General features: G+C 38.0%; 1 protein-coding gene across 1 annotated transcript in view; it reads left to right on the forward strand.

Moving 5' to 3' along the window:
• LOC149283161 (collagen alpha-1(XV) chain-like) overlaps positions 1-27,741 on the forward strand; it is an 82,939-nt gene that overhangs the window by 18,049 nt on the left and 37,149 nt on the right. Inside the window, exons 3-7 of the mRNA XM_089497881.1 lie at positions 1,014-1,103; positions 2,707-2,804; positions 8,355-8,489; positions 16,060-16,116; positions 16,577-16,708. Coding sequence (XP_089354007.1) covers positions 1,014-1,103; positions 2,707-2,804; positions 8,355-8,489; positions 16,060-16,116; positions 16,577-16,708 — 512 coding nt within the window. The remainder of the gene's footprint in view (positions 1-1,013; positions 1,104-2,706; positions 2,805-8,354; positions 8,490-16,059; positions 16,117-16,576; positions 16,709-27,741) is intronic.

Consider the following 27,741-nt stretch of genomic DNA (forward strand, 5'->3'; position numbering starts at 1 on the left):
GAGAAAATGATGGCTACTTTGCGAGATGAAATGCAGAAATTTGAAGCCATCTGGGAGCCATGGATATCCACATTTATGAAACCCAGAGAGGTCCACTCCGCTCTACACCTCTAGAGGCAGCTGGAGACACTCATTTTTTTCTCTTTCTCTTTTCCTTTCTTTTTTCCTCTCCCGTACCTCTCTTCCCTCTCCTGAATTGTCTCTTGACGATATATAAAAACATAAAATTGTTTTGTTGTCACGACATTGTATACTTCGGGTCATTCGGGCACTTCGGTGGATTGTTTTTGGATGTTACACGTCTGCCAGTCTACTTGCCAATGCTCTGTTCAAGCTCTACTGACATGTGAAACCTGTATATGTACATTTGTTTGTGCTCTGGAAGTATTCTAGTGTTGACCATGAACTCATAATTTCTCTCAGTCTTTGTTTTGTTACCAATGCAAATAAAAAGATTTAAACAAAAAGAAAAATATCTTCAGCATAAAGAAGAACAATGATTCCTGGGTGTGATAGTATGGCCTTCATGGAGCCCTGATCTTAATATCATCGAGTCTATCTGGGATTACATGAAAAGAGAGAAGCAACTGAGGTTGCCTTGGTCCATGGAAGAACTGTTGTTAGGTCTCCTACCTGCCGATTATAAAAACTGTGAGCAAGTGTAGCTAGAAAAATCGATGCTGTTTTTACGGCAAATATTGATTTGATTTAAATGATTTTGTTCATTCGGTTTGCATTTTGCTAAATGATTAAAACAAACTATTAACATGTCTAACATTCTTACCTCACAACATTTTTTCATACCTGCCTAAAACATTCGCACATTTTATTAAGAGATTGCAAAGTGGTAAGGGACTTACTCTGCAGCTATAAAGGAAGAGGTCACATTCACACGGTAAAATAATAAGCACAGAAGATATACAAAAATGTTGACACAATAGATTTTAAAAATCTGGTTCAGCTTCTACCTGATTGAGTTAACGTTTCATTTTAAATCATGTTGTGTTCCTTAGGCATCTGGGGAAGGCAGTGGTGAGGAAAATATAAGGGAACAAGTTGGACTGTCGGAGACTGAAGAAACTATTCCACTAACCCGGTCACCGGTAAGTGTATATTTTAACCTAGTCAGATGGACTGCTGTGGATTGACATAGCCTTTCCTTCTGTAAGATAACTTATAGTTGTCCAATTTGAGGGCTTCCAAACATTAGGATTTATCATATTAGTTTGTTAAGATACAACTTAGTTCATACATTGCTATTTGGCAAAGTTAAGGATTTCCTTAAAACGCTTAATGTACTGGAAGCTAGAATTAACGGGCAGCAACTATATATGATATGCATACCTGGGAACTTTCTGAATTTGACCCAGAGTCTCTGGGTAAAGTGCTGCTCCCCCGGTTCTCTGGATCACTTTCCTCTTTCTCTGGGCAGAGGAAGTTATAACGGGTCTGAAACAATTTGTTACTCATTGTACGGCTGTAGAACTAATGTGAAACGTAACTCGAATAACTGATATTATTTATTTTTAAAGCTACAATAAATAATTATTATTTGCAAACACAAAGCTGAAGAAGGCTATTTGCTTAATAAACAGCATTGCAACACTCAGTATAAATAAAAATATTACAGGTATTTACACACAACAATGTGTACACTGGCAGACCCTCTTCTTTAACCCCTTAAGAACAATGGGCGGTCCCAAAACCCATTGAAAACAATGGATTTTGAGCCCGTACATGTACGGGCTTTGTCATTAAGGGGTTAAGGACGCTTACTACATTGCACATTAACACCCTCCCATATTCATCCATAACTCATTGATTCATAACTCACCTTTCCTAGTCCCTCTCCTGCAGTACTCCCACAATAGTAGTGTGGCCGGTCCATCCCTAGCAATGACACTTTTACCTATTGTGTAATACACCCTAACTCCTTCTAGATTTTAAGCTCATTTTAGCAGGGCCCTCCTCACCTGTTGTTTCTGTAAGTCAAATTGTTATGTTATATACTACTTGTTATGTTTTGTCCACCCATTGCACAGCGCTAAGGAATTTCATGGTGCTATATAAAACAATAAATAATAATATTAATCTATTGTGACCCAATTAAAAAAAACAACCCCTCTCCTTTGTTATATGACAGTATCATTATTATTATTATTATTATTATTATCTTTTATTTATATAGCGCCAACAGTTTACGCAGCGCTTAATACAATACATAAATTCAAGGGATATGACAAGACAAGAATTGACAGACTAAGACAAACCGATACATTTGGTGGAGAGAGCCCTGCTCGCAAGCTTACAATCTAGAGGCCACATGTATTATTTATGTATGTTATTCCTCCTAAATAAATGACTCTTCTCTTGGTTTCCCAAAAAACACGATTTTGGTGGTTTAATATAATAAGGGCATTGATATCTAGACCATATATGCTTTAAAATGTTCTATTGTTAGTATTAATGTACATAATATTTTGTATTTATGACAAATTATTATTTGTACAAATTGTATTTTTTCTTAAAAATAAGCCAGATATTCTAAGCGACCAGTTTGATATGCATACCTGGGAACGTCTTCACTCCGGCTATCCGGAACCTTCCCTTGTGGGACGCAGCCAGGACTGCCCTCTGACGTTACGGCGGTCCCGTGCCGTCAGTGGGCGGTCCAGCTGACGTCAGTGGGCGTTCCTCCATTTACAGGGCAAATGGGCGGGGAGCAATCCGGAGGATTCGGGTGTTGACTCGCAGAACCGGTGCTCCACCCGGAGATCTCTGGGTCAATCCCGGAAAGTCCCCAGGTATGTTGATATAGTGCGGTAATTCACATCTGCCCTTATGTCTATCTTCTAATCGGCATGAAGTTATGCAGTTGAGTTTATTATTCACTTGCTCTTGTATTGCATATTACAAAATCTGAACAAAGTATGAAATCAGACCAGAAAACAAATCATCATAATGATCCAAATAAAGCTGCCAAATTAATTTGTCAGCCTTATGTAACACTTAGCAACACACAATATCATGTACGCCTGTTGTTTTTAACCTGTTAAGACATACTGAAAGGGATAGAAGGCCCTGCTCTTCTAAACTTCTTTACAGTATATTAAAGATAATATAACATATGATTATATCATTATATAATCAGGTTATATAATAATCAGAAACACCTGAAACAGTACAATATGCCATGTTAAAAAATGTGTTATTCAGAAATATCTTTTACTCTTCACACAAAGAAGTTGAGTCAAGCACCAGCGCTCAACCTCAATGTGAACATTTTATCTTCGCCTAGGATGACTCACCCACCTCTGAGGTTTCATTAGCCTCAAGCACCTCAGTAGTTTTAGCTTGATGTTAACCAAACCATTGAAACATAGAGGATACCAAAAAGCAAAAAAGATACCAAATTACTTGTATTTAATTTAAAAAATAACCACTTTATTTCTTGTTTCTACTCTATGATTTGCTAACCAGGTGCTCCAAGTTTATTCTTAACTTCCAGGATGTGGTAAATTGTGGATTCTTGAAAGGAAAACTATAGCTAGCATTTTCTTTGAAATTACTGTTTTCTGTATTTTTAGGCATCAGAAACAAGACCTGTTATTACTTTTATTCTCCAGCAAGCTATATTTTAGTGTGGCATTTGATTAAAGGTCCTCCTAACAATAGACTTCTAAGAGTTATTATGAAGACCTACCCATTTTGTTCTGCATCTACTGTTTACATTAAAACTCATACTCACTTCCTGACTGTCTCTCAAGGCTTGTAGACAGGGGCAGCTCCTCTCAGTTTTGGTCACCCCAAGGGCACATTCTATCATCTAACTCTATATCCCATTTCAAGGGCCAGCTTCTACTCGGTATCCCACCCCAGGGTCTAGTTATCTTCCTCACATTATCGTTGCATGTATCTGATTCATCCATTTAGGAAAGGAGAACTAACATTAGTGGAGATGTCACACATTTTTTTAAATACATTTTCATAACTTGTGTTTTTGGTGTCATCTAGTATGGTAACTCATGGTGTTATTATCTATGGTGTCGCATAGATACAGAGTCACATACATACACACATACGCAGTCCCACACACAAAGTCACACACACAACCAGTCACTGCTCCGTGCGTGCTTCAGATGTCACCATAACATAACTTGTATTTACTGTAGGTCTGTATGAACAGACGTTACTCTCCCTTTATTTTGAGACAGTTAAAAGGAAGATCCATGATATCCCCAACCAGTCCTACTCCTCCAGCTATGGGCAGGCCAGACCAATCGTACAGGTCACACACCCCATAGGATGGCTCTGAGTGTCACCCAATGGGGTCTGCTTCTGCTGCACTGGTACATGACCTTAGTTATATGGTTGGTAACAATGGCTTAATGGTGGACAGCCAGCAAAAGAAAAATCATCGAAAGTATAATTCCCTACCTTCCAGGTGGTTGGATTCTATATATGGTAAAAGTAGACAATGACATTTATATAAAATATACAACATCACAGTGTACATGCATGCAATGCCCTTTTGGTTGTGTAGCCAGCCTATGGTGATACAGCTTAATGACGAAATTGAACATACATGTTTTAAATGTATTCCCTACCATTTAGATGAATTATCTGCCAATATCCAATATGCAATATGGATATATTATTGCTGTCCGAGCGTTGAAGATTTTTGATTTGACACATCTGCATTTTGCATTAAAAATAAACATATCTCATTTGTACTTTGCTTTATTTGGCGGCTGTAAAACTTTTCTTTTGGTGGTTTTCCAGGACAATTTGTATTAACAATTTGATTAACCCATTTCTGAGAATGCAGTAATTAGGTCAATTTCCTCAGGCAGATAAGCAAAAGATAAGTAAATCAGTTCAGGCTTGGATCAATCTTTCAAAGATTAATGATCTTCAGTTTCAATGTATATCTCATGGAAATGCAGTGGCAATAACATCATTGTCCTGAATCTGCCATAATAATAAACCCCTATAAAGTATTTTTACAACCTTTTAATCATTGTCAGCCTTTTCGATGCAAATTAAGAAATTTGAGGTTCCATTTTCTAAGATGTAGCTTTTACCCCTTTTACCAGTAGATGACAGCAGAAGTCACGTATAATTGACATATAATACAAAAAAAAGGGCCCATGAATATTCTTTAGTACCGACTATCTGTGAAAAACAGATACATTTTGTTTTATTCTGGTGACATTTGCATGGATGGTAACATATTAGCATGTTTGTTCCTATGTGCATAAAAACTGATCTTTGAAACAAATCGCGAGGACTTGTCCATTTTGGAAATGCATAGGGGGCCCTCTTTTCTATACCCCCCTGCTAAATACCCTACAAAACATGTATTTGGCCTAACAATTTCTTGAACATGATATATTCATGGCTCGGGAAAAGCTGGGGCAGCTGTAAGTACAGAATCCCATGTATGCATGATATATAGATATATATATATATATGTGGGATTCTGTACGGCCACTGGTTTCAATGGGAGCTTCCAGCAGCCAATTTGTGGCAAAAACAGTTAGCTCATGCAAAGGAAGGGCAAGCTGATATAGTTGGACAGCTTCTTCCGTGCCAGGTATTTAGTTTATTTATTATTATGTTTTTCATTTTGGAAGACTGTATGTTAAAGAGCTCATTCTTCTATAGTGGGGTGTCAGGGACATTATACTATCACTCTAATGATAATTTCCCCATAAAATGTACTGCATTAGAAGTTTAGTAAAATGTATGTATTTGTCTGTCTATTGCATGTATCTTATGCTTTGTCTGATAAATGTGAACAGTTTTTAACTAACTAAACTAACTAAAACTAACTAAAAAGATGTTTTCAACTTTCACAGTAAGTTTGCCTTTCATGTGTTAAATTACAATTAGAACCAAAAATCAATGTCACTTAAAAATGGAGATATAGTAATTGGCAACCCACAGCATCTGTTTCAACTTTTCCAAGAGAGATCAATTAAAGCACCTGATGTGTGAAGAGCATGAAACTATAATGCATTACCATAAAAAAAGTTAAAAAAGAAAAAAGAGGATTAATAAACATTTAGCAGGTGGCAACACAGTCCTAGAGTAATAGTTTATTAAAGTCTCCGCACATATGTGTCTTTTGCATAATGTTTTGTGGGGTGCTGAATGTTCCATACTTCCAAGCAATGTTCCATACTTCCAAGTGGTAGTGGGTGAAGCACCAACAAATACAAGGTTTTTGTTTGCAACTTGTAAGTGGAGCTTACTTTATCTTACATATTGGTTGTAACTGTCATTTTGATAGTTTGTCCCATGTTCCATGTAAAGTGCTGTGCAAATTGTTGCTACCATGTTCATGGGGAGAAACACTTAAATCAACATAATGTATTAAGAGGGCTGGTCCTCATTCTGTCTTCGGCACAAGACTTGGTTGACTCCAAGTTAAGAGGAAATATGCAGATACAACATATGTGACCACATTGGTAGTGATATCTGCAAAGCAACATAGACATAAAAACTGAAAAAAAAAGAAAGCCTAAGATATATTTTCCATATTCCGTCTTACCACTGGCTTTTTTTAGAATGGCTGTATGTAATAAGGTAGCCACGGTACTGTGAAATTACTCTTATGTCAAAGAGATAATTCTGAGAAAACTCTTATCATGTAACCTGTCTCTCTGTCAGTATGGTGTGATACCGTATGTGCAATTTTTCTAGTTATATTATAAATATCTGTTCATTCTTTCAGCCAAAAGCCATAACTGGACCAGTTAAAGCGCCACCTACAGTTTCAAGTTTCATTGAAGAGATTGACTATTCTGGGAATTTCGGGGTCCCTGAGCAGACAATTGCTCCAAGTAGCAGTGACAAAAATAAAGGTATTTATAGCATATAATTCATATACATTATGCTACTATGTATAAATCTGGAGGTGAAATTCTGTTTAATATTGAAACCAAACAACAAATTAGGGAAATTTAAATGTGCTGTTTCACAGAATATTATGATTTATAGTGTTACAAATAACATTTATTGTTCTGTTTGTTGTCCTGCCTTTAACGTGAAATTATTTAAGCCCTTCAATTTATTGGAAGAGAGGGACTGTTGAGTTAATAATCCTCATAGCAACAAAAAAGGCTTATTACAGTTTCTGTTTTGTTTTTATCTAGTTTAATCGGTTCAGGAAATCATTTTAATCTATTTTTTAAGAATAACATGCTAGAGAATGCAGACTAGCATATGAAGATCATAGTCAGTGCTACGTGCATGTGGTCAGAGGAGGAGACCATAAACCTGGCTTACATGTCCAACCACTTCAAGATATATGACATCATATTCAGTGATCTTTTTCTAATACATCATGTGGGGGTTGAGACTGCAAAAGCACAGACCTTGGTCGATTTCACAGCTTTGTAAGCTTGCCAAGGGAGATTCTTTGATCTCCCTAAACAGGCTGTGATCCACAGATTTCCTTGGTTGATATGGTGATAAGACCACTTATAAAGCTTTGCGCAAGAGTACGTTTTCAAACTAAATTCTCAGAATTTAGACTGTCAAATGAAACAAAATTAATCCAAAGATGATTATTTTTGATACAGCTTCTTTTAAAAAGTGTCTTTGTTAAATGCAGCATCTTCTAACAAGGGAGAGTTGGGTGAAGAAGGTGCTATAACAGCAAAATTAGAGCATATGAGAGTAAACCCTGACAGCACCTCTGCACCTGGACATTTTACAGATGGGACACAATACCAGGTAAATATAGTATGGTATATATAAATGAAATTATATATCAAGGGTGGCCAAACTTGCTTAACATAAGAGCCACTTACAATAGACTTCAGATGTTTGAGAGCAGCCAGACATTTTGTTAGAAAAAATATTTCTAAATATTAAGAAATACATGTACATAATATTACTTAGCTATATATATATATATATATCTTATGACGTTTATGAGTAAATAATATAAACTGTTAATAAATATTTTCAAAGGCTGTTTACTGATAGAGGTTTTGTGAGTAACAGTTGTTGGTTAATTAACAGAAGAATCTTCTCTTTGTTTCAAATTGCTAGAAATGCATGTGGTATTTTTTTTAGTCCAAATTAGATTTGTGCATTTGGATTCATACACACTTTAATTTTAATGAGAATTGGCAATTTTGTTTGTTCATACGAATGTTTTAAAATGAGGAGAAACCCCAACAAAACAAATGAAAACAAAACAAAGAGCTCTGAATTTTTGTTTGCATCCATAGTTTTATATTTAAGAATATGTTTGTGTGCAAATATGTGCACATTTTTTCTACATTTTCATCATAAACATTTGGTTGTGGTTCAATATTTCTGATTATTTTGAATTCCAGGGAGAAAAGGGTCAGAAGGGGGAGCGAGGAGAACAAGGACCAATTGGTCCACCCGGAAAACCAGGAGCTGAAGAAAATGAGGGGCAGCCAGGTCCTCCCGGACGCCCTGGCACAGATGGGAAGAAGGGTGAACCTGTAAGAAAAATGAATTAATAAAACACAAATACTCAGACAACGCCACAATATGAATATAAATGAAACCTCATTTTAATCTAAAATTTCTACATAAATTTAGAGTGTAGAGTGTACGGTACAATTGCCATGTCCTCAAGTATACAAGAGAGGGAAAGCTTGTAGTATTCAGCGAAGGTGGTCACTAACATGGTGACCCAAAACATATTTTGCATGTAACAGCATTCTGTAAATGCATTAACCAGTAACGACCAACACCTGTTAACCAAAAGGGCCGGTTACAAGGAGCACAGAAATGATCCATTCAGTGCAATAATGTGGCCTAAAATGCTAAATAATCTAAACATACTTATTGATATAACACACAACTAGAACTCTGGTATTGTCCCAAAAGCTTCAAATCTGTGCTATCAAAGGAGTTCAGAACAGTTTCCTCTACCTTTAAGCTGTACTTGGTCAAGAAGAATACTTATATATTAGATATTATATTTATATATAGTCATAGCAATGGTTTCGGTGTTTCGTGTATAGTCTGCATTTCATACTCCCCATTCTTCCCAAGTAACTAAACTATGCACAATGTGGAACATTCAAACATTATTTATCAATAGCTCTCATACTGTAGACAATGAGCCACTTACAGTGTAAGTAACATTATTGGCTGTATAGTCAACCTTTTGTCACTTAGGTTTGATTTTTTAAAAAGAAAATCTAAAATAATGTCTCTTAAGATGCAAACACTTGAGTTTACACAATACTTCGACTTGCAATATACTTATCCAAGAGATAAAAGTTAGTGCATTATCTATATATGGTATGGTGTGTGCCTATTGAATGAAACGGTACTTCAGAATAATTCCCCGAGATGGAAAAGCAATTTTTAAGTGTGAAGATTTTGAAATCCATTAAAGTGCTTCTTACCTATCATGGAGAGCTTATTTCAAAGCACATTGGTGTTTTGTATCTCACAAGTTGTGCTTGATGCAAGTTGGAAACTTTTAAAGTAAGCTTTTCAATTGTTTCAATTGTTTAATGCTGAATTAAAGGTGATCTGTTGCTTTCACAAATCCCATGTTTTACAGTTAAGTACACTAAATGAACATATCCATTTACAAATTATAATAAGCTGTGTATGTATACACTATGCGTACAAAAGTATTGGGACAGCCATTTTTGCGCTATGTCGGTTTAGCGAATATTCCCCTTTCCTGCCAATAGTGTACCCATGTAAACTATATATTGTTTTTTCAAGGAGAGAGAGAGGGCTTTCTTTTGATACCATAGTTAGATATATACCGTATTGGCTTGGATATAGGCCGCACCCGAATATAGGCCGCACCCTAAAAGTTAGGTGCTTTTTTAAAGAAAAAAAATTCTTAGTAAAAAAAAACCACTTACATATGCTGCCACTCTGCCCCGCGAGATATGCTGCCACTCTGCCCTCCCCAGATATGCTGCCACTCTATCCCCCCTGAGATATGCACTCTGCCCCCGAGATATGCCCCCCCTGAGATATGCTGCCACTCTGCCCCCAAGAGGTCCCCCCCCTAGACTTACCGGTGCAGACTCCCCGGGGTCTTGCAGGGCCGGCGGGGGACAGCTACGCAGTACGCGTACTCAACTTCTGGTGCTGGCACTTCCGCCGTGGGAAGTGCCGGCAAGGAAGATTGTTAGCGTACATCGCGCAGACGTTCACCGGCTGCGGCGATGCAAGCGTTAACAACCTCCGTTGCCGACACGTCTGCACGATGTGCTTTAACAATCTCCCTTGCCGGGACTCCCCCCAGTGGGAATTCCCGGCAAGGGAGATTGTTAAAGCACATCGTGCAGATGTGCCGGCAGCGGGGGCTGTTTATGCACATTGCCGGTGAACGTCTGCGCAATGCGCTTAGACAATCTCCCGTGCCGGCACTCCCCCCGTGGGAAGTGCTGGCAGGGGAGGCTGTCTGAGCACATCAGAGAGTAGGATACGGGTCCCCTGCACTGCTGCGGGGGATCTGTATCCTAACCCCGCTGCCTAGTCCCCGAATATATGCCGGACCCCCACTTTAAAGACTTAAAGTGGGGGGGGGGAGTGCGGCCTATATTCGAGCCAATACAGTATATATTCCCCTCTAAATCCTCACAAAATTAGGTAAAGTGATGGAAACTCCACTCCAAGTTTATCAATTCAGGTGTCCTGATTTCAGAAATACCTAATTTATATAGAATTTCCACACTTTCCCAGCACTTATAGGAAACATACTATAAGGAATACAACATTCTTTAAAAACTGTAGAATGTTTACATTAGGTATGATGGGATTGCTACTCTAATTTTAAACAAAGAAATCAAAAATACCCACAAAAGTATATATTTCTGTAAAGCAGACAACCCAGGGGTATTTGTGCACTCTTCGTGCAGCTATTTGGCCACCAATCACTGTCAAAGGTGGCCGCAGAAATTATTTCCTTCGCTTTTTTTCACCAACACTTCTGTGTTGCTTAGGTTTTTTTGCACAGGGTATTTGTTACAACAGAGAAACCCGGCCACAATTGTTTAGCTGCATCACCTGATTACGGAAATACCCCTTTATCTATATGTAAGGGCCATATCTATCCCTTACATATAGTACCCTATAGGGTAGTATTTTTTATACTAATGGCTTAACAGGGTTGGGGGTTGTGAACAAACAGGGGAGGAGGGTTATAGATGTTGTGTTAGGGCAATGGGATGTAAAGGTTTTTTCTTTTTTTTATTATTATCTTTTTCATAATTTTTTTTAATTCTTTTATTTTTTGTATTTTGTTTATTTTTTATATTTTTCTTTAAATTGCACTGTTCGGTTAAAGGTCCTCTTAGGAACCTCTTCAACATGTTATTAATGCCAGTGATGTCACAATGACACTTTTTTTTTAAATTATTATTTATTGTATTATTTTAGTGATTTAGTTTTATTGTTAAAAACTATTGTTGTTTTTTGGATTCCTGTTGCAGCTGCGATCCCCCTGCACCAATCACACTGTGATCCCCATATACTTGCATAGAGATCACAGTATCTGTGATCAGTGCCTCATCGGAGCGATCTGATATCCCAGCAGGGTCTAGACAGATGTCCTCCGATGACCTTCCAGGTGACGTCAGCAGTGACGCGACCTGGAAGGCAATGCCCGATCGAGTGAGACCTCAACAATTGTTCTACTGAGCGAATGGGTAAAAAGCTCCTACAGAAATGCACCAAAATCATGTGGAAAGTCTTCTTAGCAGAGTAGAAGCTGTTATAGTTGCAAAGGGGGGAACCAACTACATATTAATGTCTATGCATCTAGAATGGGATGCTGTAAAACTCCCTGGCGATATAATGGCCAGGTGTCCCAATATTTTTGTCCATATAGTGTGTGTAATATGTATATATATATATATATAAAGCACTTTCAAAAGATGGTCAGCACTCCAGGTCTTTAAATGAACAATCTCTCTTTATTCAAACAAAGTCGACATTTCAGTCAGGACATATCTATATATATATATATTAAAAAAACCATCTAACGAATAATGGCTGATCATTATTTCCTATTTGTTGGTGCTACTACATTTTGCCAGTGTCCTAAGGTTCCAGAAGGTCAGATTATATTGCATCAGATATCTCCAATACCAGATCCCAAGGACAAAACTTGCCTAACAGAAGCATTTTAACTGTTTAGAAGACAGAGCTGTTACAGTGCCCCTTCAGCTAAGAAAAATATTTACCTTAATCAACAGAGAATAAAAAATATTTGTGCGGATGTTAAATTACAAGTTTTTCATATGCAATAATTATGTTTCAGGGTGTCCCTGGAAAACATGGATTGCTGGTAAGTACAACAAATCTCTTAGCAATTTCATAAATATAGATGAATCCCTTTACACATTTCAAGTTGCTGTTTCACACAAACATAGTGCTCCATTTTATATCTGCGTTACATCATTGAAGGCTCAGACTTTTACCATATATAACCTTATTATTATGGCTTTTCACACCAAAAATAAATGCTTACCCATGCTTCTTCCATTCACACAACCTGACATGCACTGTAAAATGTTGCTATGTTAAACAAAATGCTCATGTCTACTGGCAAAAGCCAACATCCATAACCAGATTATTGGACTACTAGTATTGCTCTTCTTATGCTCACATTATAATGGTGAAATAATTGAGAAAATATTTAATAATCTAATATCCAATTTCAGGGTGAAAGGGGTGTTACAGGACTTCAAGGAAAGCCCGGGATTAAAGGAGAAAAGGTATGAATTCTGCTTTATACAACAAATAGATTATTTTGCATATGCTGACGATTGCAGCTGTTGCTCCCATGACAAATGGATATGGATTCTACTATATGTTATTCCTTGCATAATCATGCCTGCCTTTAGTTCAAGTATAGTTAAAATAGAACAATAGAATGTTTTGTGTTCTCAGAAAGATTGTTATTATAGGGGATAGAAGTATTAGATGAGGTAGGGGACTGGCAATTGAGGATATAGATTTATGCCATGTGAACCACCTGTTTCTATCATCCCTTATTGTCTGGGATTCCAATTTGAAGATAGAAAAATAAAATGCCTTCTTTATGGCGAAGTCCATAAAGGTTTGGCCCTTTTTAGAAGCAGTTGACTAAAAACACTCTTTGCAAAAATTGTTGTTAGAGTTGATTAAGGCATTTTTGTTTTCTGTGCTTGGTTTTGTTACTTTAGGGCGATGCTGGGGTTGGGATTCCAGGACCTCCTGGCATTCCAGGTCCACCTGGTCCACCAGGTCCAATGGGTCCACTAAAAGAAACGGTGAGTATTGTAAAGAAACTACACAAATCTTGTTTTTTTTTAGTATTAAAAAGGGAGTTGGGTACCTCAACTCTCTTTGTTCTTTATGGGGCTCAGACATATTTTAATCATGTTGCCCCGCTTCTTAACAAAACAAGCGAGGTGATATAGCTAAGTATATAAAGCTGTCTTAATGTTTTGTTATATAAACATGTTGTGTAAAACATATTCGAATATACACCAAACAGAAGAAGAAATTGCTTGTTAAACATAGTATCATGTGTACTTATGAGAGGACAAAAGAAGGCACTTGCTCTCCCATGGAAATTCCCTAACAGGACAATATTAGGCTAAGGCAAGAACTTTGATGTTCTTGGAGGATTTTCCTGCAGTCAGTGCCACTTTTGTGGTCTAGCAGCCTGTGATTTGAAGTCTTTGTGCCACTTGGTTGGCTGGAAAAATATCAGAGACTCCTTCACTTACTATTATGCACACTAGAATACTATTCAAACCATTTTTTATGAGCTCAGCAAAATGTTGTCCCTGCCAATGCCCCTACTCATTGTGCTGATGTTATATCTAGCTCTCACTATGACCCATGGTTACATAGTTACATAGTTACATAGTACCTAAGGTTGAAAAATTACCTAAGTCCATCAAGTTCAACCCTTCTACCTAACCTTCCTGCTCTTGATCCAAAAGAAGGCAAAAAACCCTTATTAAGCTACTTCGAATTCTGCCATCAGGGGGGAAAATTCCTTCTTGACTCCAAAAGGCAATCAGATTTCTCCTTGGACCAAGAAGCTCTAAAATATTAATTCTATTTATAGCCCTGTATGTCATGCCTTTCTACATAAATATGCAGACCCTTTTTTGAAGGCATCTAATGTATTTGATAACACCAGCTCCTTTGGCAGTGAATTCCATACCGTTACTTTAAAGAATCCCTCCATTTGTCTATGAAATCTCCGCTCTTCCAGTCTCAGAGGGTGACCTCTTGTTCTTTGTACATTTCTGTTAATGAACAGGTCACTGACGAGCTCTTCTTATTGGCCCAGCATATATTTATATAATGTTATCATATCCCCTATACACCGTTTTTTCAGTGTATATCATTTTAACTGTTTTAGTCTCTCTTCATAAGTAATATCTTCTAATCCCCTTATTAATTTTGTAGCCCTCCTTTGCACTTTTTCTAGTTCTGGTTTACCTTATTCTACCTATCATCCAGCACTTGGACAGGGCTAATACTTTGTACATCCTATCCCCCCCAAAAAATAGTTCATGCCCAGAATCACTTTTTATACATAATCCCATTGTGTTGTTTTGTCATAACAATAGATGTGGACACCTGACATCACACCTTTAAGAGCATTCTATTCCAAAACCATGGGCATTAATATGGAGTTAATGGGTGCTAGATCAGCCTCCATTCTTCTGGAAGGGCTGTCCACAAGATTTTGGATTGTATCTCTGGGAATATGTGCCTATTGAGCCAAAGAATCATTTGTCAGTTCAGGCACTGATCTTGTGCAGAGTGGCATATAGGGGTATAAGGCAATTCTGGGGGCAGAGTGGCACATAGGGGGTCAAAAGCCATATCATGGGGCACAGTGGCATATAGAGGGTTAAAAGGCATATCATGGGGCACAGTGGCATTTAGAGGGTTAAATGGCATATCATGGGGCACAGTGGCATATAGGGGGAATAAGGCATTTCTGGGGCAGAGTGGCAAGCCTGGGGGCAGATGTGCATAACTGGGGGGGCAGGTTAAAAAAAAAAAGGAAATAAAAACAAAATATTTTTCTCAATCATAGCTTTTATTTAAAAAAAACATTGTTCACATCGTTTACATGAATTAACAGTTACTGGTAAAACTTTTTTCCTATAGGGTCGTCCTATATTCAGGCTTTTTCTTTTTTCATAAATTAATATTCAGATTTTGGGGGGGGTCGTCTTATAATCGAGCAAATAAGGTACTGTTCTTCCCAATGAATTCCTGAATATTATCCCTTAATAAGCCTTCAAATACTTTCACAACCACAGGAGTTAAGCTCACAGGTCTATAATTTCCAGGCACAGAGTTTGAACCCTTTTTGAAATTAACTACTTCCAAATCAACTAATCTATTTATGAATCAGTTTGCAGACTAGGTTTTTTTTTTACCAAAACATTCCAGCTAAGCCTGGACTAAAAGTTTGTTCAACAACAAAATGATTTTTTGGAAATATAATGTTATGTTCTTTGTTTTACACAGTTTGGATGGGACATTTAATTTTGTCATAATAATTCTATTCCGAATCTATGGTATTGCTTAGTAAAATATTTTATATTTTCTTCTCTACTTCTCTAGTACTGTAGTTTACTCTGTGCTAAATGTTGATACCATAGGGGACTTTAGGTTCTCAGGGCCCTGAGTGGAACTCTTCTCTTCCACATACTTAGGGTACTGTTATGTATTGGGGTACTATGTAGTCTGTTTTGCCAGTAGATGACAGCATAATGGAAATGTGTACTTGTTCTGTTGTGTTAGGTCTCTTGTGTATATATCTTAATGTGTTGCATGTGGTTAATGGAGTAAAGAAAATAAGTTATGTTCCGCTGCTTGTCTGTGTTTGTGAGCAACATCTACATACCATTCAAATACACAAAAGGTACACCCTAAGCCATTGCTTAATCTGCATAAAGAATAGTGCCATCTCTGGTTATTCATTGTGAATTTCACCTTTTCTGGTTATCAGAAATAATTTAAATGCCAATTAATTCAACTATTGCCTTTTTTTTCTTAAACTAGACTGGAGACGATGCTGAAGGTTCGGCCAGTGGTGACATTGGAAGATTTAGAGAAATAGTAAGCAGCGTTACATCACATATGTTGTGATTCCTGTTTATCTGGATATTAAGTTATGCACATTGGAAACATTCTAAAATGGATGTATCCTTCCTATGTTTCGCTGAACAGCATTAAGAAGATCTGTACTACCTATGATAATGCATATGACTCTTGAAGACTCCTGAGTTTGAATGGGCCAAATACTGAAGAGTTTTTTCTCACGGAATTTAGATTGATGCGGCAGAATAAATGTCATGTTATGATGGCCATTCATTTATGCCTTTCTTAAAGCTACTATTCAAAATCTCTAGCATAGGATATCAGTCAAACATTAATTAGTTACCAACCCACTACATCTTTGGGCTTGATTACTCAATTGTTTCTGTCTTTCAATAATTGGATTTTCTAATAGAAATTGAAATTGGTTCATTTTATTATTTTAAACAATAAGTTTCACAATTATTTCCTCTCCTAAAAGTGTCCACCTGGTCCTCCAGGAGCTATTGGGCCACCGGGTCCACCAGGGCCACCTGGAACCCCTGGCTCTGGCATGGAAGGACCTTCAGGAAAGGATGGAAAAGACGGTGAATCTGGGATGCCTGGACCTCCTGTAAGTTACCTGTGTTTCCTTGTATTGTAAAAGCATTTCTGAAGTATACAGAAAGAAAACTGAGAAATGTAAACAAAATAAAAGTGCTATATCACCAGCATATGCAAGTTAAAGTGACAATACTCTTTCCAGAGCTGCCCCACCTCAATTTTTTTGATTTTTTCAAGCTACTCACTCAGAGCAAACCTAACTGCTTGCTTACTATTGAACGATGCTCCTACAGTGAGCAATGCAATTTTACAAAGATTCCCAGTACCATCTGTGAGCCAAAATAGGCAACTCTTACTTCAAGAACAGTGAGAGATGACTAGTATGCCACCCATCAACTGTCAGGCAGATAGTCACAGAAACTTAGGTGAATCCCAATAGATGAAAACTCCTAAAAAATTATGTGTATCAGAGATCCGAGATGAAACCATTAGATATGTATGTTTAGTACATTTAAATGTGTTATTTACATCTATTTTGAAACTATATAAACGTTAAATACATGGTTCTTTCATGTAGACATTATGCATTTTTAAGCCCCATAATTCTAAAGTGAAAGCTAGAAATCAATTAATGCTGGCAACTGTCATATTTAAAAATAGTAAGTTTTATTTTCAGGCATAGTGACAAATGACTGCATATGGCAAGCTATAATCCCTTAATGACACGGGCTCAACATGCATTGTTTTCAATAGGTTTAGGGACTGCCCATTGTCCTTAAGGGGTTAAAGAGGCGCTGTCCCGTGTAGCCTCGTAAACAAATAATACATTTTTAAGTGCTTAAGTCTACGCACGAAACTTAAAAGTGCATTCTTTACCTGTAGGGAAAAAATAAAGCCTCTTAAGTTTTAGGAGCATCTGGGAGTACCTCTTAACGACAACACAGGGATATCATTAGACTTGTGTGTGCTATTCTTGCGTGAGCACTGGACAAAAACAGTAATTTAACCCCTTCGCGACCTTTGCCGGTTCAGGACCGTCATAACAAGAAGGTCACTAAATGACCTTTGACGGTCCTGAACCGTCAAAAAATTAAATAAGCTTAGAAAGTGATCAAGGATCACTTTCTTCGCTTAAACGGCCTTGCTGCAATGCCTCGATGTCGAGGCATTCAGCAAGGCCGAGATCGGCATCGGGGGCCATGTCTGGCCCCTCCCCGGGGCGTCAACAGCCGCCATACATTGTATGGCGGCGGACGCCCGTTTTAAAAGCGTTTAGGAGGCGATCAACGATCGCCTCCTAAACTTAAATGGTGTCGCTGGAATGCCTCGATCAGGAGGCATCCAGCGACACCAAACACTTACCTCTGGGTGGGCTGTGACCGCTCCGGAGAGCGGTCACAGCCGCCGCTGCCGGTGATCTTCGCCATCAAGCAAGATGGCGGCGGCCCGGGAAATAAAACAATAAAGACGAAAAAGTTCGCTAGAGGGTCTCCAGACCCTCTAGAGAACTGGCTCCACTTGCTGGTTGAATACAGGTACTGCATTCAACCATGCAAGTCAATGGAGCCCAGCTTTCTAATCACTATGTGATTAGTAAAATATTCAAAAAAAATAAAAATAAATAAAAAATGGGAAAAAAAATAAAAAAAAATGTGCTAACATTTAAAAATAATTATGCAGTGATGTCACTAGATGAACCATCCAGTACCAGCAAAATGTGTAAAAAAAATATATAAAAAAAGTATTAAAAAAATAAAATAAAATTAAAAAATAAAGTTTATTATTTTGAGCAAGTGCTAAAATTTCTCAAAAATCTCAACAAAGAGTTAAAATAAAAGCACTTCAAATACCCAAGGGGTGTCTAATATATAAAAAAAATGGCTGATGGGGTAAATTGGAGTGGCCTAGCTCAAAGATAGGGCATAGGTACAGACTGACCAAAATGGCGAAAAAAAGCGCACTTCCCAAATGTGGCATTTTAAATCTGAAACAACCCGACAAACCCATGCATGTCGGGTATCACTGCACTCAGGAGATGTTCCTGAACACACATTGGCGTGTTGTTTGACAGTGGCATATACCAGGACCTGTATATCTATAACTAAAGTACAATTTGTGTGAAAAAAAAATAAAAATAATTACTATTACAAAGTGTAGTTCTATAATTGGTGCATGGAAAGGGTTAAAATAACAGCATTTGGAATACCCTGGGGTGTCTAGTTTTCAAAAATATATGGTTTGAATGGGTTAAATTGAGTTAACCGGCTTCAAAGATATTCCAAAGAGGCAGGGGCGTAACTAGACGCCTCAGGGCCCGGGTGCGAGAATCTGTTAAGGGCCCCCTCACCCCCCCCAAAAAAACATGATTTTTACCCAACAATTTTTTTTCAACTAATTCAACAAATTCAATTTACATATTGAATCATAATCAAAGAAAAAGGGGCGCATGTACAAAGGGCATAATCCAGGGGTGTCCAAGTTTTTTCTGCAGTGGGCCACTTCATCAGAATTGTATACGTGTGCGGGCCGCACTCATTTTTCACTGTGACAAAAAATATGGCCTTTAATAAAATATGCAGATTAAAATAAAGTAAAATGACACAAAACCTTTACTCTTCCTCTCACTGATTTCTGGGCCTTGAAAGTTTTGCGACTACAAATTCAGGATTCCCTAGATTTATTCTAGGGATGAACTAAAATGAAAATTCTGGACCAAAACATTCAGGGTTCACTTAGCCAAAACCGAAAATGACCCCCACCTTTAAAAATACTAATAAAAACTCACATGTTTAATAAAAGTAGGTAACACGCAATTGGACAAAATTAGCAATATGACTTGGCATGATAGGAGTGTGATTGCTGTTAGCCTAGGCAACCAGTAAATACTGGTACCTAGGCATGATGGGACTGTGCTCGCTGTGATTGCTGTTAGCAATCACACTCCTATCATGCCAAGTCAGCCAGTACATGCTGGTACAGGGTGGCTGTAAGTGATGTGCAGACCCCATACTGCTGGCAGCATCACTACACAAGGGGGCAGCTAGCTAGGTTTCAGCATGTACTGGCTGACTTGGCATGATAGGAGTGTGATTGCTAACAGTAGTCACAGTCCCATCATGCCTAGGTTCCAGCACTTACACATCCATCCAGTAAATGCTGGAACCTAGGCATGATGGGACTCTGATTGCTGTTAGCAATCACACTCCTATCATGCCAAGTCAGCCAGTACATGCTGGTACAGGGTGGCTGTAAGTGCAGACCCCATACTGCTGGCATTATCACTACACAAGGGGGGCAGCTGGCCAGGTTTCAGCATGTACTGGCTGACTTGGCATGATAGGAGTGTGATTGCTAACAGCAATCACAGTCCCATCATGCCTAGGTTCCAGCACTTACACATCCATGCTATCACACACACACACTCATTTATTCATATAATCATTAATTCACAGATTCATTCCCTCAATCACACACACTCATTCAAACACCCTCCCCACCCCCTTACCTGTACTGCAGCTCCCTCGATGCCGCTCATGCGGCCTCCCTCTGCCTTCTCTGCTAAAGCACAGAGGAAGTAGGAAGTCACGTGAACTCCGCTTCCTCTGTGCTGTCCAGAAGACCCTCCCACAAGTAAGTAGCAGGGCTTGAGGTGCAGCTCGTGTAAGATCGGTTGCCCTCGCTGCCGATCTTACGCGGGCCGCACCTCGAGGTCTCGCGGGCCGCATTTGGCCCGCGGGCCGCATGTTGGATGCCCCTGCCTTATTTAAAAACGTAAAAAAGATTTCGGGCGGCCCCTTGGCTTGGGCCCCCCTGCCGCCGGGGCCCGGTCGCAGTCGCGACCCCTGCGACCCCGGTAGATCCGCCACTGCAAAGAGGAGAGGGAGGCACAATGACCAAATGACCACCTGAATTACGCATGCCCCAAAAGTAGCCTTTTACCAGCCAAACAATCTGACAAACCCATGCATGTGGGGTATCGCTGTACTCAGGAGATGTTGCTGAACACATATTGGGGTGTTGTTTGACAGTGACATATACCAGCACCTGTATATCTATAACTAAAGTACAATTTGTGTGGAAAAAAAAATTACTATTACAAAGTTTGACAAAGTGTAGTTGTATAATTGGTGCATGGAAAGGGTTAAAATAACAGCATTTGGAATACCCTGGGGTGTCTTGTTTTCAAAAATATATGGTTTGAATGGGTTAAATTGAGTTAACCGGCTTCAAAGATGTTCCAAAGAGGAGATGGAGGCAGACTGACCAGATTTGTTAAAAAAGATTTGGAAATCATAAAACGCTGCTTGTACTTATTGCCCTATAACTTACAAAAAACAGCAAAAAAACATAAAAACATTGGGTATTTCTAAACTCAGGACAAGTAGTAGAATCTATTTAGCTAGTTTTTTTACTTGCTTTTTTAGGTGAGTAAAAGATTTTTCAAATAAAAGTCATAAAATTATTTTTTTAAATTTTTCACCATGTTTTTTTAATTTTTTTTATAGTAAATAAGATGATACGATCAAAATAATGGTATCTGAAGAAAGCCCATCTTGTCCTGAAAAAAACAATATATAACTTATGTGGGTACACTAAATGGGTGAGGAGAAAATTACAGCTGAACACAAGCACCACAAAAGTGTCAAAACAGCCTCGGTCCCACAGGGTACAAAACGAAAAATGAGCCCGGTCCTTAAGGGGTTAAATGGATCACTCATATGTATTAAAGAGAAAGCAATGGCCAGTGTGCCCCGTTTATTGGTTCACATCTGTGTAATGATGTCCTGCATACAGAAGGTAGCTTTCACTTGCTAAGATGATAAACTGCGCCTTACATTTGTGTTCAATTTAAATGAGTTTATTGTAAAAATATGTGCAAAGGTTTAAGTGTTCAGTATTGTATTTCTCTATGTATCTTTTTCATTAAAAATGCAGTGCTGTGATAAGCTACCCACCTCAAATGAAATAATCATGTAAAAGAGTGTATCTTTGATATATAAGTATTAAACTAACCTAAACAGAGAACAATTTATAAATAAATTGCACTGAACATTTTTGGCTAATTTACAGAAATATGCTTTCACAATTTTTCAGGTGTGGGATGAGGACATTAGTGGTTCTGGCATGGTACTGTGCTGTTTCCAAAAGAAAAGGTCAAACTGTTGTCAAAAGGCAGTATTTTTACTCATGTGTTATGTGCATTTATGCCTATTTAGAAATACCGCATATTGCTTGCCAAAGACCTGAATCATTGAGATATTTTCCTTAATATAATAGTTCATATACATAGAATGAACCCAGAGTGTACATTCTTGTATTGTACGCAATATGATATATATGTGGTGAGAACACTGCAATCCATGATATAGTATTTCAAAAGAAGCATTTGTATACATTTATTGTCATATGAACTGTTACATTAATGCTCATCTTTTTGATCACGGTTATCTTTTTTGACTATGGCTTAAAGCTTGCGTGGTATTTTATAGAATGGTGATTTCTAATATTTAGGTATGTGTGCCAGTGCATTAGGAACTCTCAGGGCTTTGTCCAGAATCCCAGGTTTTCTGCCCCAATCTCAGGGTCTCAGGGTGAGGTGGCAGATTCTCAAGGTCACACTACTCTTACTATTCTAAACTGGGATTTTTAGGGTTTTGTCACGAGTCTGATATTTCTGCTTGAATGCATGTTACTAAATTAAGTGTATCGTTAAATAATGACAAAATTTCCATGAGGATTGGTATCCCTTTTGCCATTTAGTTAACACATTTGATGAGTGACTACATAGAATCTTCATGCTCTGGTATTAAATGGTTAATATTTAAACATTATCCAATTTAGAAAGTTCCCAAGTACTCAAGCCTTAATTGTTTTCATGTTTTATTTCATACCCTTCAAGACCTTTTTTATTGAAAGTTAATAACATAATGATCGCAGTATAACGCAGAGGACAATTGCTCTACCCGTCAGCCTGCCTCTGCTTTGACCCCTAACAATGTATAAAGTGCTTGGTCAATTGAAAACTGCAGCTTTCTTGCAGTATGCAGCTTTAGGGAATAATCTCCTCAAATAAATTGGTGCTTTTTTCTCTCAATTTTACTTTAAAATATTCCACAGTGTTTCTATCATCATCAAGTCCCATCGGGAAACATGTCACCCTCTGCCCGCCAACTATTTATTTACATATTATAGACCACAGCATCATGGAAGGTGAACAGAAATGCATTCCCCTCAAAATTGGAGGTGCCTGAAGCAGCAACATGTTCAGCAGGTCTGAGGGGTCCATCATATGATCTCCTTAACCAGCCCATCATCACCACTGCCCTCAAAAGCAGGAACGTAGGGGTGTTTGGTGGGGTAGTGCCTGAAAGTCCTTGTCTGGGAGGTGTGCTGGTTAGGCAATGTTCAGTTCTTACTGTTTTACATTAGCAATTCCTAATCGTATACACTTTTTATCATTTAGTGAAGCGTATGTCACAATTGGCATAGCAACTATCTAAAAAGGCACAAACTGTCACAATTCAAAAGAGTAATAATTACTATGTTCATCTCTCAAAATAAGTACATTATAGCAAACAAAAAGTGAGAAAAAGTTAAGAGACCTATCGTTTAAATGCAACCTTTGTTTTGTTTGCGACTTTAAAAGTCTTGCTGCGTGGGAGTTTTTACCCAAATGTAACTTTGGAAAGTTTTATGAACAGGAACTCTTTCGCTACATACAATGGATGTGCATGACCCTGAATATCTTTTGCATTAGCAGAGCCTTTTGATTATGGAAACTAGTGTACCTTTTAATGTGGGAGTCCAACCCCAGCACTGGTAAAAGAATGTTATTATTATACCTAATTTTCAGAAACAACAAAGTTTAAATGGAAAAAAACACCTTATATTTATTTATTTTTGTGAAGCTAATAATCATTTGCTGTGCGGGCTTGCAGCATTTAGTTTTACTGGTTCTGCAATGTTTCCATAAAAATACTGTTAGTACGCACTCCCTGTCCTAATCGTGACCTTGTATATATTGACTGGACCCATCAGACAAAAGAACAGCTTAAATTCTGCTCACTACTATATTCTGCAAAGGGATTAATGAATAACTTTAGATCAATCATCTTGTGAGTCAGCATGGGCATACTCAAGTGGAGACAAGCCAAACCTTTTGTGGCTTGGGGTTTTCCATGCCTCCCAAGCTATGAGTCTATCAAGACGGATAAATTGTTCACAGCAGATAGCCCAGCATGGTAATTTGAAGTGTTGCAGAGACAGCCAGGTGCAGTTGGGATTACATTAAAAAAAGAGAAGGAAATGATGACAACTGAAAGGAATGGGGCAAAGTAAAAGGGGGGGGGTTCTTAAAGAGGAAAATTCTCCAAAGTTCATCACAAGTTGTTACTCAGTTGTAAAGCCCATTCACTGTCTAGCGAGTTTGCAGGTTAGAGTTTGGAATTTTTGAAAAATCAAATAATGGACAGCAAAGTCAGTGAACAGCTGCTTTAGGGAGATTATATATATTTTTTTTTTGAGCAACCAGATTTGCCCTGTATAATGGGTAATTAATGCCGAATGATTTCTTGCAAGTCATATCACGTATTTAACTATTTGTTATACCTGTTCAGCCTATCTTGCAGAAAAACTGCTCTTTATAATGCACCTTGCCTTTAGATACCTGATTTCATGAGTATACTGCCGTGATAGGAAAACTGATACTATGTGATTTCACTCTCCGTGTACCCCCTTTTTCTGTAACGAACATCTTAAACATTTGAATTTTCTTTGAGTCAGTTATGGCCTAAGTATTTGAGGTACATTAGGAGCCCTACCTAATACAATAGTGTATGCTAAAAATCTGCCTTTTGAACAACAAAGCAATTGCTTCTACTAATTCAATAACTTGCATTATAAATGTATTTATTTTTCACATTGCAATAATAATTTCTTTGTAATTTAGATTACATTTAGTATATCTACATATTGTGTTTTTTATTAAATAGAAATAATTGCTATGTATTTTTTTAAAGAATAAGTTAGATCAAACAATGAAATTGAGTTTTAGTAAGTAGAAAAGTGCTGTCTTCAAGAAGATTGAAATTATTTAAAAAATCCCTTTTATAACGGCCTTACATTTTCCTGTTGTGCCACTTGACATTCAATTTGTTGTTGATTTTTAACTCTGGTTTTTCTGTTTGCTGATTTTTAACTGTTTTTTTTTATTCTAAAGGGTTTACCTGGCCCACCTGGATTAGAAGGAATGATCGGTATTCCTGGTGAAAAAGGAGCAAAAGTAAGTTTGGGGTTATATGTCTATATAATCATCGTGACAAGCAAATTGAATGACATCTCTATTGCATGAATTGATATAAACAACATGGGAAACAAAAGAAAAATCTGTTACATTAGTTTACGTTTCAGTAATATGCAGCCTCATGAAATATATGAACAAAAATACTTTGTAGGCAATATAACATATCACACTAATCACAAGCGAAGAAAATCCATAATTTCTTTATATAAAATTGTTCTGACCAGATTGTAACATTTCAAAAGCAGGTCAATCCTTGTGTACCTGTTTGTTATTGTGTGTGATTTTAAATTATTCCACTGATGTCCAGCCAACGTTTTTTTACCTAAAGAATGAGTTATGCAGTAGTGACAATGACCAAAAGCACACAAGCAAGTCTACCTCTGAATGGCTCAAAAAAAAAAAAAAGGTTTTGAAGTCAAAGCCCTGTCTTGAATCTGATTGAGATGCTGTGGCATAGAAACAGAAAGTGACGGCAGATAAGAACCAGTAGGCCCATCCAGTCTGCCCAACCTCTGAGTACTTTCCTTTAGTACTTGCCCTTATCCTATATCTAGCTTGGCCTTATGCCTATCCCATGCTTGCTTAAATGACTTTACTGTATTAACATATACCACTTCTGCTTGAAGGCTATTTCATGCGTCCACTACCCTTTCCGTAAAGTAATATTTTCTGATGTTACCATTAAACCTTTGCCCCTCTAGTTTATGGTTGTGTCCTCTTGTTGTGGTAGTATTTCTCATTTTAAATAAACTATCTTCCTTTACCTTGTTGATTCCCTTTAAGTATTTAAATGTTTCTATCATATCCCCCTGTCCCGTCTTTTTTCCAGGCTATATAGGTTAAGATCCTTTAACCTGTCCTGGTAAGGTATATCTTGTAATCCATAAACCATTTTAGTAGTCCTTCTCCAACATTTCTATATCCTTCTGGAGATATGGTCTCCAGTACTGTACACAATACTCCAAGTGAGGTCTCACCAGTGATCTGTACAACGGCATGAGCTCTTCCCTCTTTCTACTGCTAATACCCCTCACTATACAACCAAGCATTCTGCTAGCATTACCTGCTGCTCTACTGCATTGTCTGCCTACCTTTAAATCCTCAGAAACAATTACCCCTAAATCCTTTTCCTCACATGTTGAGGTTAGGACACTATCAAATATTCTATACTCTGCCCTTGGATTTTTATGCCCCAGGTGCATTACTTTGCATTTATCCACATTAAATGCCAGTTGCCACAGCTCTGACCATTTTTCCAGTTTACCTAGATCGTTTGCCATTTGGCTTCTTCCTCCAGGAACATCAACCCTGTTGCAAATTTTTGTGCCGTCAGCAAATAAACATACCTTTCCATCAAGGCCATCTGCAATATCACTAATAAAGATATTAAAGAGAATTGGTCCAAGTACAGATCCCTGAGGTATCCCACTGGTAACAAGACCTTGTTCTGAATATACGCCATTGACTACAACCCTCTGTTGTCTGTCACTCAGCCACTCCTTAATCCATTCAACAACATTGGGATCTAAACCCAGAGATTGCAGTTTATTTAGAAGTCTTTTATGTGGGACAGTGTCAAAGGCCTTACTGAAATCCAGATACGCAATGTCTACTGCAGCACCTTGATCAATTACTTTAGTCACCCAATGAAAACAATCAATAAGATTTGTTTGGCATGATCTTCCTGAGGAAAATCCATGTTGTTTTTGAATTTGAAACCCATGTGACTTCAGATGTTCAACAATCCTTTCCTTTAACATTGTTTCCATTAATTTCCCCACTACAGATGTAAGACTAACTGGCCTGTAGTTGCCCGACTCCTCCCTACTGCCTTTTTTGCGAATGGGCACAACATTCGCTACATTCCAATCCCCAGGGACGACTCCCGTTACCAATGATTCGTTAAATATATCAGTTAACGGTTTTGCCAGTACACCCCCAAGCTCTTTTAATAACTTGGGGTGTATCCCATCAGGCCCCATCGACTTATTTGTCTTTACCTTAGACAACTGAAGTAGAACCTCCGCCTCGATAAACTCACATATTTCAAATGATTCAGTCTTTTTTCCCAACCGAGGTCCCATTCCCTCATTTTCATCTGCATGACCCTAAAACAGCGGTCCATGCTGAAAAAAACAAAGTAGCTGAATTAAAACAATTCTGCCAAGAAGAGTGGGCCACAATTCCTCCACAGTGATGCTAAAAATGTTTGATTGCAGTTGTGGCCACCAAGGGTAGCACAACTTGTTATAAGGCCAAGGGGAAATGATGTTTTTAAATGGGGGATATAGGTTTTAATATTTTTTTTTTTAAAAAGGGGGGTCCCCAGGGCCCCCTATTAACCAAGGGGATGGCTGATGATTCCACCCCATTTTCCACCACCCGTGCATGTTGTGGTAAGGGTTATTAAATAATCCTTGGGGGTATAATGCTCCTGATGACAGTAGAGAGTCCAGGCTGTGTTCTGTGTAGCATTGTGGAGATCTCTCCACCATTGCAAAAAAACCCCACTGGATGTACTATGAAGACACTGTTTTTTGTGTGGACATAATAGTGCATGCATAGGTTCCTGAAGGACTTTTTACACCTGTCTTTGTTTTCAGCTGAGCTGGTGTGGTTTCAAGCTCAATAATTTCCTGCTCGCCTATAACTATTCTTGTTTATTGCCTGCCCATGTCACCAGCTGTACTTTCCCAACAAGTCCTGCTGGTGGAAGTAGAGTTTGTGCTGGGGCACCTAGCATATAAATGTAAAAAATATGATCGATAATGTGTATAGAATTTGAACAAACACAAGTCTAT

The sequence above is a fragment of the Sceloporus occidentalis genome, unplaced genomic scaffold, assembly GCF_023333645.1.
Source record: "Sceloporus occidentalis isolate IW3139 unplaced genomic scaffold, rSceOcc1.0.p SCAF_110, whole genome shotgun sequence".
Classification (NCBI taxonomy): domain Eukaryota; kingdom Metazoa; phylum Chordata; class Lepidosauria; order Squamata; family Phrynosomatidae; genus Sceloporus; species Sceloporus occidentalis.